At 38.4% G+C, this 15,884-nt stretch overlaps 1 protein-coding gene and 1 long non-coding RNA gene across 4 annotated transcripts in view; one reads left to right on the top strand and one right to left on the bottom strand.

Moving 5' to 3' along the window:
• The window catches only part of LOC309691549 (inactive dipeptidyl peptidase 10), a 141,802-nt gene extending 126,152 nt beyond the window's left edge, over positions 1-15,650 (bottom strand). For all 3 annotated transcript variants that reach the window (XM_082509277.1, XM_082509279.1, XM_082509278.1), the window contains exon 1: positions 15,101-15,650. In XM_082509277.1, the coding sequence (XP_082365403.1) occupies positions 15,101-15,157 (57 nt within the window). In that variant the 5' untranslated portion in view covers positions 15,158-15,650. The remainder of the gene's footprint in view (positions 1-15,100) is intronic.
• On the top strand, positions 390-2,012 carry LOC309691395. Its single transcript, XR_014271991.1, has 2 exons — positions 390-914; positions 1,218-2,012. It is a non-coding gene; the product is annotated as an uncharacterized lncRNA (long non-coding RNA).
• Positions 15,651-15,884: the final 234 nt, after the last annotated feature.

Here is a 15,884-nt window from a genome sequence, read left to right as displayed (position 1 = left end):
AAACCCCTAAACAAGCTCCGAGTGCGCAACGACGTAATGGGAAATTCACAGAAACTCGCGGATTCTTCAACTGACCGCTGCGGCACACCTGCACCAAAGCAAACCTCCGCCTACCCCACTCCTGCTTTACAGGTGAAAATAGAGCAACAGGACCGCTAGTCTTTGATTTCATTTATTTTCTGCTGTGTTTTACTTGCATCTATTTGAAAGACTGAGTGTAAACACAAAAAATATTTTATTTTATGTGCTGGAATGTGCAGAAAATAGGTTTAAATGTTAAACTAATTTCTTCAAGTCAGAGAATGGTGCATATAATTTACTTTTTGCTTGATGCATAAAGTTAAAAGATTAAAACTGATAAAACAAGTTTTTTTTTAAAAAAAGAGACTTTTCCATTTGCTTATGTAACCCTGGTTAACATAGCTAACAACAAATAAAAGCCTGTTAGTAAAAACAGTCATAAGAAATATATTACAGGTGATAAATAGTCAATAAATAGATCATAATGGTTAGAAAATTCATTAAAAACATCAGCAATGATATAATTCATGGTATAGGATTTCATTTGTGTTTAAAAACATGTTAAAAGGGTACAGAACTTGCTAATTCATGGTGTTTTATGTTAATTCAGGTAAAATGGCTAAAATATGTGTTGAGACTCTTATTGTGAAAGGGCACGCTGCAGCGTGACTCCTGTGATTAGCCACACCCAATCGGGTTGTTCCTTCTTTTTGATGCTCGAGAGGGAGAAATGCAGACAGTCCTTGCAGAGCTGCTGCTTAAATGAGTGAAAAAATAGTAAAAATAAACCAAAAATCTACTTAAAGCCATTTTTGTACTCTGGAGAATGTATTTTTGTTTTTCCGACCTGTCCTTGCCTTGGTGACGTTGTGAACATAACCGAACGGGACTTGGTGAGTTCAGAAATTGTCTTTTATTTCATGCAAGAAATTTTTGTTGTATTATATTGCTCATTTCATGCAAATGGAGAGCCAAGGTAGCAGATTTATGTTGTTTTATGTTAAAAACGGTGGATTCGTGCTTAAACGACACACAGGCTGCAGTTCAAAGGCCTTTGACGGTGTTTCAGCGCGCCATATTGGCGTCACCTCATTTACGGCTAAATAAGCTGGAAAAAACGGACTTTTACTGTTATTTAAGGGCTACCCGTGTGTTATTTTCGAATGTTTATGCACTTTAGTTTGTTGTTATGGTAGGCCATTAAGGTTTGGATCGGGAAATGCCGAGCTAGAATCGGAGTTTGATCCGCTGAGCGAGAAACAAGATGGCGAGCCACCCACGGACCCATTGAACTGTACCGAGCAGGAAAAAGGAAAACGCCCCCTGCTGGACGTTGAGCTCTTTCGCTGATAAAACTGGTAGGATTAATCCATACACCTCTGCAAAAGAACAGCGGACTTTTCAAAGCACTGGATAATCATTCGGAGTAATTCCAGGACTAATAGTTAAAGGACACAAAGACAACTTTCTTTTGTTTATTTGTTTGTTTAAGGGATTTATTCAGCCTTTTGCTGAATTGTTTTCAGTTTTACATTTATTTATTTATTTATGTAATTTATTTTGGTCAACCTTACATTTTAATGCTGTAATGGTGTTAATGGAAATGTAAATAATTTTGTTGGGTTAAAACAAAATAAGAACTGGTTGAGAATTTAAAGGTGAACCTAGACCAAGATTAAATTAAATCTTGGGCCTAAAGAACCGAACTTGATTTAAAATAACACAGTGTTAATGCAAATAGATCAAAGGATAAACTTGAACTTAGAACTTGAAATAAATAAAACAATAACCTAGGTTGAAAATAACATCCTTCTAAAGCCAAATAAAAGGTTTTGAGATAAATAGGATGAACTGACAGAACATACTGAACTAAAAGGGGGGAAAGAAAAACCTTGTTTTCTTAAATGTGTGATGTTGAATGTTTTATGTAATGTGTCTATAACTGTCTATTCTCTGTCTTCACAAAATAATAAGCCGGCAATTTAAACGTATTTACTGGTCTGTGGTCTTTATTACATGCTACGCTCATTACTGCTCTAGTAGTCGAACCTAACTGGTCCTAGTATACTGTAACGACTCCAGAAGTGTTACACTTACATTTTGTATGATGGATTATGCAGAAAAAGTAGAATTGGGCTGAAAGATCTATTGCTTTATCACCTATTCAGGTTTTTAAAAAGTAACTAAGTGACTAAGTAACGTATTACTTTTGAAAATAAGTAATCAGTAAAGTAACAGGATTACTTTTTGGGGGAAATAATCAGTAATTAGTTACTGATTACTTTTTTCAAGTAACTTGACCAACACTGGTCATAATACTGTTGACCATTTGTTTTGCTTTTTTCATTTCTTGTTTCAGCATTGGCTGTTTGTTCACTTCCTGTTTTGCTTTGGTAGATGTTTTTCTTATTTCTTTTTGTTGTTGTTGCTGCTATAATTTTTCTTTCCTCCTTCGTGTCTGTTTAACCTGCCATCATTCCTTTCACCTCCAAATTACTTTCACAAACATATTTATACCATCTTGTTTGTCATCCTTTAGCCAGTCCATCATGTATAAATAGTCCTGCCTTCCATTTGTCAAAGTGTCTGCTATGCTCCTCTCTTTTGTTTCTGCCTTGCTTTGCCTCTGTGTGGTTTCTGTTCTCTTTATCATCTTTGTATTCTGGTTTTGTTGAACTTTGTCTCAATAAAAGTTTGCCTTTAGTTAAATATTCAGCTTTATCTCTACAGTATACTTAAAAAAAATGTATACTTTCATAATTCAAGTTACAAAAAAACAGTAAAATGGAAAAGTATGTATAGCTCTACATTCGCCACATCCTAAAGGATTATAATGTTCTAATAAATTACATGGCTAAAAATGATTGACAGGTGGAATCTTTCTTATTTAACCTTCTGAAACCTGATATCCCAGGTCTCATGTCCTCTTTGTATGATAGCAACATGCACTCCAATAGCAAAAAGCTTTATAAGACCTTTAGAAAATAAAAGTGCCTGGATTGCTATGAGTCTGGCAAGGAAATTGAGAAATTCTTCCAGGATATTCTGGCCCAGCAACAGAGTAGCAAAGCAAACTGTCTGATGCAAAACAAAGAGCTCCTAAATTTTATCACAGCATCTGCAGGGTCAAAGTACATGTGTCTACAATCAGTAAGAGGCTGCACCAATTTGACCTGCATAGGAAGTGTTCCAGGAAAGTCTTTGCTGGCCAAAAACAATGAAACACTACAGTTTGCTAGAGAACATACAGAGAAAGAGTGGACAAAGATTTTGTATTTATTCATTGGCCACACGAATGGTTGATCTGTTTGATGCTGGCCAAAGACCAACTGGTTAACTGGTGCAAATGTTCTGGTTTTGGTTGATTAATATCTGAAAATGAAAGCTGATAGGATCACAATCCAGTTTAAAGGTCCATACCTAGTTCAGACCACCAAAAAAAGGTTCCAAAAGAAAACGTGTGTGGTTATGGAGTCTGTTAAGTCCAACAGAATGTGAACAATATCACAGCAATCTAGAAGTCCAAGACTACTTCCCACTTCCTATAAATCCTATTGTATAGACGCTTTTATACTTCGTGTCAATTCAAATGAAACATTTAAAACTGAAAGTGGTATGGCTCAATGACGGTTCAACAAGTGTTATATAACTACATTTAACATTATGCAACTGACATTTTAAGACATGCTAATCAGTTTCATTCAACCAGTAGCTAGCTGAATACATTTATTCATATATTTATAAATTTATGACCTTGTTCATTTCATTTCTCTCTGTGGCTTCTACATACCAGCAGCACAGTGAACACAGTAGGCACATGTACAATCTTTAGGTTGCCAAACCTTTAATTCAATTCAATTTTATTTATATAGCGCCAAATCACAACAACAGTCGCCTCAAGGCGCTTTATATTGTACAGTAAATCGTACAATAATAGATACAGAGAAAAGCCCACAATCATATGACCCCCGATGAGCAAGCACTTTGGCGACAGTAGGAAGGAAAAACTCCCTTTTAACAGGAAGAAACCTCCGGCAGAACCAGGCATAGGGAGGGGCGACCATCTGCTGCGACTGGTTGGGGTGAGAGAAAGAAGACAGGATAGAGACATGCTGTGGAATCTTTAAACAGATAATATCTGCCTCTTCCTTCTGGTTTATGGTCAAACCAAAAATTTTCATGACATTATAAAGACACCTTCTTGGGTTGGCTAATGTCCCAGTATCTGTGCCCTACGTTCTGAATTCATCTGTTATTTGTAGTGATTGTAAGTGATTTCCTCACCACATAGACTGCATGCAAAATATACACTCAGTCACCACAAGTCTCAGTGTCACATGTCACGAGAAAAGGATGGATCTGACTGAAAAACTGAAGGATATTGCACAACCATATAGTAATGTCAGCAACCTTTCAGTCAAAAACTCACAACATACCCTGCATTTCTCTTCAGACTTGAACAGGGGTCACAAACATTATGCAAATTGCAAATAAACCTATAAATTCATCAAGACAGTGTTTCCTGAAGTCATCGATCAAGTGAGTTGAGGGCCGACCTATATACACAACTGAACCTCTTGGAAACCAGAGACATTGCCCCCTGCTGGCCATTAGAAAGATGGTCTGTCAGCTCTTTCCGGGACAGTGGCGCAGCTGCCCCTCTGTTGGTCTTCCTTGGTCTCTTGTGTTCTGGGGGCCTCTGGATGTCTGGAGTTTTGATCTCCTCCACACCTGCTTCACGCCCTGGAGGACGGGGCTGTGGCCCCCCCCCACACCCTCTAGCAGATTATTACATGAAGGAACCTTTTAAAAAAACAAAAAACAAGCACGTCCATGCTCACAGGTGTACACACGGGTGATCACACCCACAAACTACACCCTTTTTGGCTCCTACCTCAAAGCACACTGTGTTCTGTTGATCTTATGTGCTGCACAATAATGTTTAATATTTAGTATTTACTGTCATATTCCCATATATCATTGTGATGTTGTTTATTCTATTACTCTTGTTCTCTTCTGCTTGCTTTCTTTTTTCTTTCTCAGCAGGTGATCCAGGTGATTGATATATGCATTTTTTTTTCTCTGCCCGTTCTGTTGGTTTTTGTCTTTTGCCCTTCTCCCCCGTCCCTCTTCTCAGCTGTTTCTCTTTCCCTCTTTCTTTCTCCCCTTCTTTCCCCCAGTCAAGTCTGTCCCGTATTCAGTAAGTGAAAATAAAATAAACAATAAAAGGTGAATCAAATGGACCATTACGGCAAGGCTGGGATGGTCAGTTTGGTAAAGTAAATCCGTTGGGCATCTTTCTTTGCCTTTAGACAACAATTCTGATGGCAAAAGAGCCAAACGGGACAGGCCAAAAAAAAAAAAAAAAAAAAAAAAAAAGAAAGAAAGATGGTCTGTATTTGTATAGCGCTTTACTTGGTCCTAAGGACCCCAAAGCACTTTACACAATCATCCACCCATTCACACACACATTCACACACTGGTGATGGCAAGCTACAGTGTAGCCACAGCCGCCCTGACAGAGGCGAGGCTGCCGGACACTGGCGCCACCGGGCCCTCTGACCACCACCAGTAGGCAATGGGTGAAGTGTCTTGCCCAAGAACACAACGACCGAGACTGTCGGAGCCGGGGCTCGATTACAAGACGAACGCCCAACTCTTGAGCCACGATCGCCCCACATCCAGCCACTTGAGCTCCACTTTACAGACCCAGAAGCTTTATCAATCTTTTGTATAGTCTCTGCTGTATATCAGCATCATCATTACCTTCTGGTTATTCGCAATGCAATCATTAATTAAATATACAGAAATAACTGAGGAAGAAATCAGGATGAGCACCTGCAGGGAGGAACGCACTAAATTATGTTGAGCAACACTTTTCAAATTAGCATTATTTAAAGATGAAATGGCATATGAATAAAAAGTCAATGTGCATGTTACCACTTTGTTTTGCCCTTTGTGTGTCATTTCACCACAAAACTGATACCCTGACCTTTTCTAAACTCCCATGACGGTCTGTTGTACATTTAACAATGTTGCTACAGTTGCTCCCTGGTCTCATACTGCCAGGCAGCTTAAGAGACTGTTGACCTTTTCACACTTGCCCTTTATCAACGCGCTGCCTCCAGGTCAGCCTTTCATCAAACAGTACTCAGAGAAACCTAATCACACTGATCTGCTCATTGACTGCCTTATTGGCTCCTTGCTTTCTGTCTTGTAATCAATATGTCCAAACCTGCCCTCCATTCAAGAATGACACTAGATCTAGGGTCACTAGATTTTATTAGATTTTAGACTCCTGCAGGGACGGTCCAGTCACATTTTCAGTGTCTTTGTTACCAGTTTTGCTGTTACTGAAGCAGAAATCCAGACACAAAAAGAGGGCCCTCTTCTGCTGCAATCCTGTCTGTATTAATACTCTTGCCCATTAGCAGCTTTAGCATTTTATAAATCCAATTCACCTCTAAGTATTGGATGACAGCTATTTATGAACACTACATTTTATGGCATCGACTTTCAGCATGCTTTTATTTTGGGCCGAAACAGTTTTCTACTCCATTTGAACACAAAATCAAAGCATTGTACCAAACTGTGTCCTGTCTTATGATTGACGGGAAGAGGTGTCGCCCCTTGCTGAATGGTTGCCTGATTGCTGAGTTTGGCTTCCAGGATTTCCAGAGGGGGCAACTGCAAAGCGTTCAATTAGGCTACATGCCTCACTGCCTCTCTTAAAAGAGCAGAAGAAAATGGATATAGAAGCTCTGGAGCTTTGAAGGTTTTTATTTATTTAATTCAAACGCCTATTAAGGGGGAAAGAATGTCAAAATTGAGATGCCAAAATTACTCTGAAGACTAACTGCAACTGCTGTAAATAACTGTCTATGAATCTTAGATGCAAACCTGGCAGCTTATTTGTGTCACAGTTTCAAGAGCTGTCGCCATTGCTGTGGCAGCAGAGTGGAACTGAACTCTGGCAGGGAAAGCAAACATGTTTGTGTCGATGGCAGTTTGCAGTCAGCCTCATCGACAGATAAAGGTGGACTGTGTAAGATGTGGAAGTGCCTCATAACACAGATTCCCACATGGTAGTCAAATTGAATTGCTGTTCACATGCACTCCAGAGTTTCATTTCTCCAACCCCAAAAGAAAACAGCTTTACGCACTCTATGGGATGAGACCCATACTTCGAAAGCACAGTAACTCTGAGATTGACATCAACAAAACATACTCTATATCACTAACATATTAGTGTTAAATTGTCCCGTAATGAAAACTAAAAAAATATTATTTATGTACTTCTTGTTAGTACTGTCAAAAGTGTCCAAAAGGCGTATGTGGTCATTCATTCATTCATTCAAGTCCGACACAGCTTTGGACCATCTGAATACTGCACATCTGCAAATGTAAAAGATGTAACTACTCATACAGATACAAATGATAGGTGTCATTTAAAAAAAATAATGTGGGATCCATGAAGCTTTTCCCACTAGTCAATTCATAAAGCTTATTCAGTGTCTAATCAACTTTAAGGTTCCACAGTTTCACCATCTACTAAAAAAAAAAAACAAAGATAAATTTCCAGACTGTGCAACTTCATCTCTCAGGAACCAAGTTACATTCCTCATCGCTTTTGTCCTGTGCATTCATTTTAATTTAGTTATGATCTTATTCTTCAGAAAAAAGTATATTGGCAAAATAGGTGGCGAAAGATATCGGTCAAATAAATGAACACTGCCAATCACTGAATTTAACTGAGGTTTCAGCAGCAATTTAATACTTTGGCCGCTCATATGAAAGTTTCTAAAACAAGAGAGGGTAATGAAATCAGCGCAGCTTTCTACCACGCATGTTTTATTATAATTAATTTTAACTGAAGTTTGTGCATTTAGATGAGACGTGGTCTGAGATGAGGAGACAATTAAACAAGATTTCAGACCCTGGGACTTGCTTCTATAATAATATAGACTGTATATACAGAGATGGACATGGCCATTGTAGAGCATCGAGGTAAGCAATTTGTCCATCACCCTTTCAATGTTTTGAAAGCAGACTTCTATTCCATCATGTCTTTTCCACATTAACTTTACATTTAAGATGTATCTATCTCTCTTCTATATACAGTCCATGTATAACACCACATTGGGTTAAAATGTTATTTCCTTCCTATCTTAACCCAGGATATAACCTAATCCAAGACTTGATAGGAAATTGCTGTAATATGTCACCCAGATAACATGTAATCAACATGCAAAGAGAAAAACACTCATGCCTTGCCCTCTAGACAATGATGCAATCTATCAGAATTGCCTTTCTGCCTTCCACCTGTCTTCTTAGCTTTGTGCCTCATGCGCCTCACAGAGCCAAGCAGGGAGAGCTGCTGGGAAACTGCAATCACAATCATCTCCTTTCAGAGCAAGACTCAGATTGGCTCTCCAGCTGTTTCACCAATTACAACTTTTTCACTGGCACTGACACCAGAAGATCCAAGCAATATTAAAATGAAGGCTGCTTTGATACTTCAATAAAAAATACTCTGTGAATACTGAAGTAGTGATATTGAAGTTATAAAAATTGTCTTTCTAATTAGTCCGTTTTTGTTTGTCTTTTTGTGGAACAGTAAAAATAAAGTGGTGGAAATGGAAGTTGAACAGGGCTTACCACGTTCACATACATCTGATGACAAACCCACTTTCTTATCCTGTCTTTGTTGTTTGTTTCTCCAATTACAATAGTCTCGTGGAATATAAGGAGCTTACATACAACAAGCCAACAATACAGCTGGCAGGGGCTGAGTAAGAGTTGAATCAATTTCAAGGTTTTTTTTTTTCTCATGACTTCATCATGTGGACAGCAGCCAGCGTTGTACACAAAGCTGACAGCTGGATTCATCCTAAGCTGCATTTCTGCGGTCTTTCAATAGCAATTGAAAAATAGCAATTGAAAAAAAGAAGCACAACAACTTGTCTAATATTATAATGCATCAGTAAAACTACAGTCCTTTGCTGTCTCAAACGTTTTGAGCAGTTAAAAAAATTGGTCAATCATTTGCAAAAAGCTGTTTACTTTTTAATTCCACTCTTAAATATTCTTGCATAAAATTTAATAGTGTCATGTCACCTTAAATGTTTAAGAATGCCATTCTGTATTCCCTTAGAGGATTTTCTGGTGTTTAATTCATGTCTGTTGGGTGAATCTGTGGTTTGTGCATGCACATAGAGCAACTTTGATAAAGCTTCAAGAGTTTTCACAGTTGACTGAATGTCTGAACACCCCTAGAGAGCTTGGTACAGTGTCAGAGATGCCTTTCCATATGTTGGTTTTGGTGAAAAGGTCTTGTTCATGTATTCTCCTGAAACATTCTCTGCAGGGAGTAAGTGAACAAGAGCCCGACTGTTCTGCCCATCTGTCCCACAGTGGGGACTCGCTTTGGTGCCTGGGTGTTTCTCAGGTGAGCACTAATGTTCCAAGAGGTTTTCCCTTGAATTACACACCAGACTATCTCTAAAAGAAGCATTGTTGCTCTGCATGCTTCATTGGAGGGATCCAGAAGTCTGCTGTATTTCAGCTGAACTTGTCATTCATTCTTTGGATGTGTTTGTATTTGTATTATTCATACATACAAAGCCTCTGTCCAGGAATTTCTCACCTTTCCCACACTGGAGGAAATAAATTAAAGCTCTATGAGTAGGATTTGGATTGGCATCCTACATAATAAATAAATATCCCATTTAACATCCTCGCAGCAGCTGTCTGATGTGGGAACAGGCAGGGCTCACTGCCCTTGTGAAACTGATGTTTCTGATGTTGTTGACTTTATGGATTTTATATCTGATACTTAACAGCAGGGTAGGGCTTTGGCTAGTTTATTTATATATTTATTTTCTCTTAGCGAATAAGTTGGGTGATTACTCTCTAAAAATTGAGAAAGTAATGGCTGGGTCAAAAAACCTTTAATATAAATAATTTTTGTTTAAGCAGCTGGGAATGGGACTGAAAAAGCCTTCCACCTCTCCTCAATCCACAAAGCTCCAGACCCCAATTTTTATAACACGGGTGGTAAACCCGCAGACGTACAGAGCCATGCAGCTCTTGGGTACTCTCAAATGAGAACTTACTCTTTGCCTGGCCCTCTCACCCAGGACCAGATTGCCTGAGAAGACTCTGTCTCCCAGAAAAACTGGAACATGTGGCCTGGGAGAAGGATGGATAAGAGACATTTGACTATCAGTGGTCTATACGTGAGATAGATATAAAGAAAGAGAGAGAGAGAGAGAGAAAGAGATAGCCTTGGGCACAGAGTATCTTAAGTACAATCACAGTATAATGATTTGGATCAAATTCTGCAGGTTTTCTTCTTGTACCACTGCAACATGAAGCACAGTCCAGGAAATTCAGTTTGATTAACAGATCGGTAGAAAATCTCTGCTTACATTGTGAACCATCATGCAGGCACAACTGATAGAACAGCTGGCTCACTCTGCATTTCCTTGGCATGAGCTGACATGTTGGCGCTCTTACTCAGTAGCTAGTTTGAACTTATTCCAATGAATATAAAAGGGATAAATTTTTTTTCATGCAGGGTAATGGTGGTCTAAATAAAACCTTAGTTAATTGCTCAGTTTATACATGCTAGCCTTTTTCACAACTGCATTTCAGCCTGTTGACAATACCTGCATGCAATAAGCCAAATGTATAATTCAGCTAGATTCACAGATGGTACAAAGTCTGTGTAATGTCCAATTGCTTGCATTTGTTATGTAACTGTATTCACAACAAGCGAGCAGGAATCATGTGTTCTGCCTCCTGCACTGCCTGAACCAAAAGGAGTGTCCAGTAAGGAAAACACATCTGAACCTCACTGTCTCTGTTTGGCAGAGAGAAGTGCGAGAAAGAATGACACAGTGATGTTCCTAAAGCTGTAATTTAAAAGTTACTTAGCCACTATCTATCTATCAATTACCTAACACAACGTACTACAAGAAAAAACTAATATAAATAAAATGTGATCTTCTCAAACTATAAAGAAAGGGAAATTGTTGAAATTAAGTGAATGTCTCTATTTAAAAAATTTCATGATGTGATATTATAGTATATAATATATATTATATCAGAAATCTGTTCACTATTTTATACAGATTATATCTGTAAGGAAGCTGACTAAATATTAACTGATAACTTAAGGGTGTACTTTGAACCTTCACAGACTTAAGGGTGTACTTCTTCCCACTCCCTTTCAACATGTAAATGAATCAGCAGTAGCAATATTGAAATGTATTGACTTTTGTATAGTATTTTTTCTCTCTTATTTTCTTTACTAAATGTACCTGTATATTGTTTACATGTTTGAAATAAATTAGCAAACAAACAAACACAAATGGGTCTTCACTTACAGTATGTTGTTCTCACCTGTTTACATTATTCAAAATGCAAAAACACTTAAACAGCTGTTGGAGGAGGACAAATCCAGTGTGACAATGTGAGGACAGATCCTCACATTGTTTTCTTTTTTTGGGTTTACAAGGAAAGATTAATGAATTTGTAGGTGTTTGAAGATGGCTCGGCCACATCCAGACACCTTCCTGACCGCTCCACTAATTACTACACATAATGTCCCCTTTGTATATATTTACCTAGTTACTGTATATAATGTTTTCTCTCTCTTTTTGCACAGTCGAGGAGCGTGTCACGACACATTTCACTGCATGTACTTGTATAACTATGCACATGACAAATAAAAGATCTTGAAACTTGAATCTTTTAATAACTAATCAGCTTTAATTGATCAGATTTACCAATAATTTGTGGTTCTTTAATTTTTTCGATATGGTAATGCTTTCTAATCCACCCAACACATATTAGCCACTTAAGATTTATCATTAACAATACCTGTAAATAGATTTGTAAGTTTCCTAATCTAGATAATCACAGTAAAGAGAGATAAAACAGACAAAAATGTAATAAAAACAATACAAAAAAGTTAAGCCAAACCCTAACAAATCATGCTGTGAGCATAAGGCAAACACCCACTGTTCCAAAATGCAGCATGTGCCTTTTATCTGCATCGTTCCCCACAGCAGATGGAGTCCAGCCCCAGAGCACTTTTATATCCTGGTGACATATTTCTTTTGATAACAACATGCCTGCGAGGGAATCCAAACAAAGTAAGACAATGGCAATCTGCAGTTCACAAAAAAAGTGTGTGATCATACACTTCAAGACTAAAGCTGGGATAAAGACGGCTACATAACACTTAGGAAGCTCTTTCTTAGCTGTGAGTCTTGCCTCAAGTATATGGGTAGTCCACTAGGGATCATCAGTCTGGTAAACGCTTTATCTTTTGTTACACCTGGCTAATGAAAAATGTACATGTTGGAACATGTAAAATTCAGTCAAAAATAAATACTAAACCATGCAATATATTCAGCAATTTTAGTTATGGACACAACACTGTCCTTGATAAACAAGTACTGACATGCTGAGTCACAAAATGGTTGCTGTGCTGATTCCTAAAATTCCAACACAAATCATAAAATCCAGTCTGGTAAATATATTCTAGTGAGTGCTGAAACTAAAGAACCATATCTAGCTGTTAAAAAGTCATCTTTCCAAAGTAAAAGGATCAAGCCACTGAGGGGTATATGAGGAAAAGTATGGACTTATTAACACTGAGTGAATGAATCATTCTTTATCTATATACTTTGATCCCCCAAACCTTTCATTTTTGCCCATTTCTGTACTGATTTGCATTGCCATCACAAGTCAGTATGAGACATTTTGAGTAATCCAAATGTAACATATGAGCAGACAAAACTAATCTGTGTATGAACACTTGATCCAACAAGTGGTAAAAAAAAAGAACACTTTCCAATAAGTTACAGCTTACATAGTCACATGATGTTTCCTTTCTTTGCTGGAAAATCAATCTTTAAGTTATTTTTCTGGGAAACTCTTAGTAACAAAATCTCCATTAAGCAAAAAGACAGTGATTGGTGCATCCTGGCAGTCGTGGGTTAAAGGCACTCAACAAGTAATCGCAGCACTTTTGAGTTAGAGACTCAGAGACTCACACTCAGAATCTGTTTTCCAAAAACCCTTCATCTCTTCTCAATCCCCCACTCCAACTTCCTGGAAGAAATTTGAATCCCTACACATGATTGGGGACTTTTTAAAGAGAGGTTTTTTTGCAGGGAAATAGTAAAAACAAGTAAACAAAACTAAATCCATGTAATGTTCAGGATGTTCAGAACCTATCTTTAGGATAACTCTGTCTCAAATGTACAGCTCACATACAATTTAATAGCCTGGACCAAAGGAGGCAAGAAAATGAACAACCATGAGCAATAGCCCCGGGCAATGCATGCACATTTATTTCTCCACCAAAGCCCAAGGGGGGGCAGTGTCACAATTGTCCTCAATTTCCATTTTCTTTGCAGCTGGTTTTAATGGCCACTGAATGCTGGATGTAATGAGACAAGCAGAGACTGTAACATATAGCCAAGGTGAGTGAAATTAATTTCTGCTCCTCAGAGAGAACTCTACATTTTCAGCCACACTAGTAGTGTGAGTCTAGAAATAGAAACTTCACTTAGTTGGTCCATTTGTTCATTAATCTGTCAGTCAAACACTTCCAGGGTGATGTCTCTGAATTGACTCGACTCACTGCTTCTATATATAGAACATAAGGAGCTAATGACATTGATCTACTGGCTATAAATGCGTCACACTTTCAATTTGTTCAACATTTAATATCCTGACACAGGACTGCTTTACAGCTCAGCATATCCCAATGACCTTTGACATATCCTGCACGGGTGGTGTGGATGGTTTCCCACAAATTTATTCACTGGCAAGTATGGATGAGGTCATGTTTGGATGTGCAAGCATGTGGAGAAAAAGGAGGTTCACATGCTTTCTTAAGCTGATTATCAAATAATTCCCTTTAGCAATTTCACCATAAAACAATATTTAATATATACAGTCTCTTCAGTATACCTCTCATGCTGCATTTGAACTGTCACTTTACAATCTGCCAGGGGAAGTCCTTGTTTGTTTCTGCATTGTCCGTAAGCTTAGAACACGGGTATATGAAACAGTTCTCCACCTTCTGCAGGTTCTGGTTGGAGCAGACCTTCAGAAATGGAGAATAAGGACTATCATGGTCACCTGCATGCAGCCAGACATGCCCGTGGTCTGACAAAGAATCCGATTTAACAACAGGAGATTTAAGGCTAAAAAAGAATTTTCTGTTTCCTGTTGTATTATGAGCTGCTCAGCCATTTTAAATGCCCCAGAACGGGTCCTTTCATGATCCAAATCACCCCCTGTATTTATTTTTCCTGCAGCATAAAAGAATCTAACCGTGTATGCTGAGAGCACAAACATCCCTAAAGATAAAGTTTGAGCTGACCTATAAACTTTAATAATATGTAGAAGGTTGCCCCACCTTCAGGCCACACTTGCTGGCTATGAGACCTTTTTCACATTTCAGTTACTTCTGTTATCTGTTATGCAACAACCTCTCCTGTCTGACAAGCAAAATCTTTACTAAACACCTCTATACTACTAGGAAGCGTCCCAAAAATAAGCCCAAAAATTCTGATAGCAAAGTCACTTTCACTTGTTTCACATCAGGAAGTTCTATTGAAGGCTTCGACATTAAACGTTAATACTTGCACTGACATCTTTGACTATATAGTTAAACTCCCATAAATCATTTAATTAAGTGGATGCACCCGAGAAGCCATTTATCCTGCTTTTTGGTTAATTCATTTATCCAACATGGTGTCTGCACTAAAGGAACACAGCTACCGATCATATCTCTAAACTCTGCCTGCAGGTATCACACCAAGTGACACAGAGTCTCCGTGTCATTTAAATGACTTTCAACTTTCTCCACGTGGCTCGATTTTAAGTTACCGTAACTTATTCAAGCAGCTGCAAACTTCCAGATAAAAGTTCTATGCGTGTTTCTAAGTCTGGTAGTTAACCCACAGTGGGATGAGTAACAAATGCATCCTCAATCAGGCAACATGGACGAGATGAAGAAAAAGAAATTCGCTCCATCTCAGTCTTTGCTTACCTTTCCCTCCACTGAGTATCTCCGAGTGTGCTGCACTGCTCCTGCGCTTTGATTCATGTTTCAGCACCGCGGACAGCTCCAGAAATAAAAACGATCCAAATCAGTCCGCAGATCGACAAACTGTAGCTGAGACTCCGCACAGACACCAACTGCCCGATACTTCACCGCTTTGCTTCAAGCTGTTTACTGGTTCGTCGTCTTCCCTGCGACACGCGTGGCTTCTCAGCCAATGATGCCTTGTGCGTAAAGACTTGCTCCGCTGGTGCGCCAGCTGTGAGTGCGAGCGGGGGACACAGCCCACTTATCCCTCACTCGCCAAGATAACATAATAAGCTAGGAACAAGCTGGTAGTCGGACAATAAACATAAATATTAAAACTTATAATCCAGCAAAAACATGCTTTTTTCTGATAAACATAACCCGATACTGGACTTGACGTGACGGGGTTACAGGCACCGGAATTAAGCCCTTTCTAAAAACTGAGATAAAAGCACGTCTTTGCATGGGGAGGTTACATAACATGATAAAACTGATTACAACAGCTTCCTGCATGTTTACAGAGCTGCACATCTGCATAAGACATCTATATTCGTTTTTTTTTTTAATTTACTTTTTTCTAGCTCCTTTATTTCACTTTCTTTTTCTTTTATCTCATTTTACTTAATTTATTGAATTTAATCTATTTTGTTATCTGTTATCCAAGTTTGTTTATTTTTTGCAAGAGTTTTGACTGCTGTAGTGGATGAATTTGCTCACTGTTGGGGGTAAATAAAGTATATTTTCT

This window comes from Aulonocara stuartgranti (assembly GCF_965226115.1).
Source record: "Aulonocara stuartgranti genome assembly, chromosome: 16".
Lineage (NCBI taxonomy): Eukaryota > Metazoa > Chordata > Actinopteri > Cichliformes > Cichlidae > Aulonocara > Aulonocara stuartgranti.
This window is presented reverse-complemented; position numbering and strand designations above follow the sequence as displayed.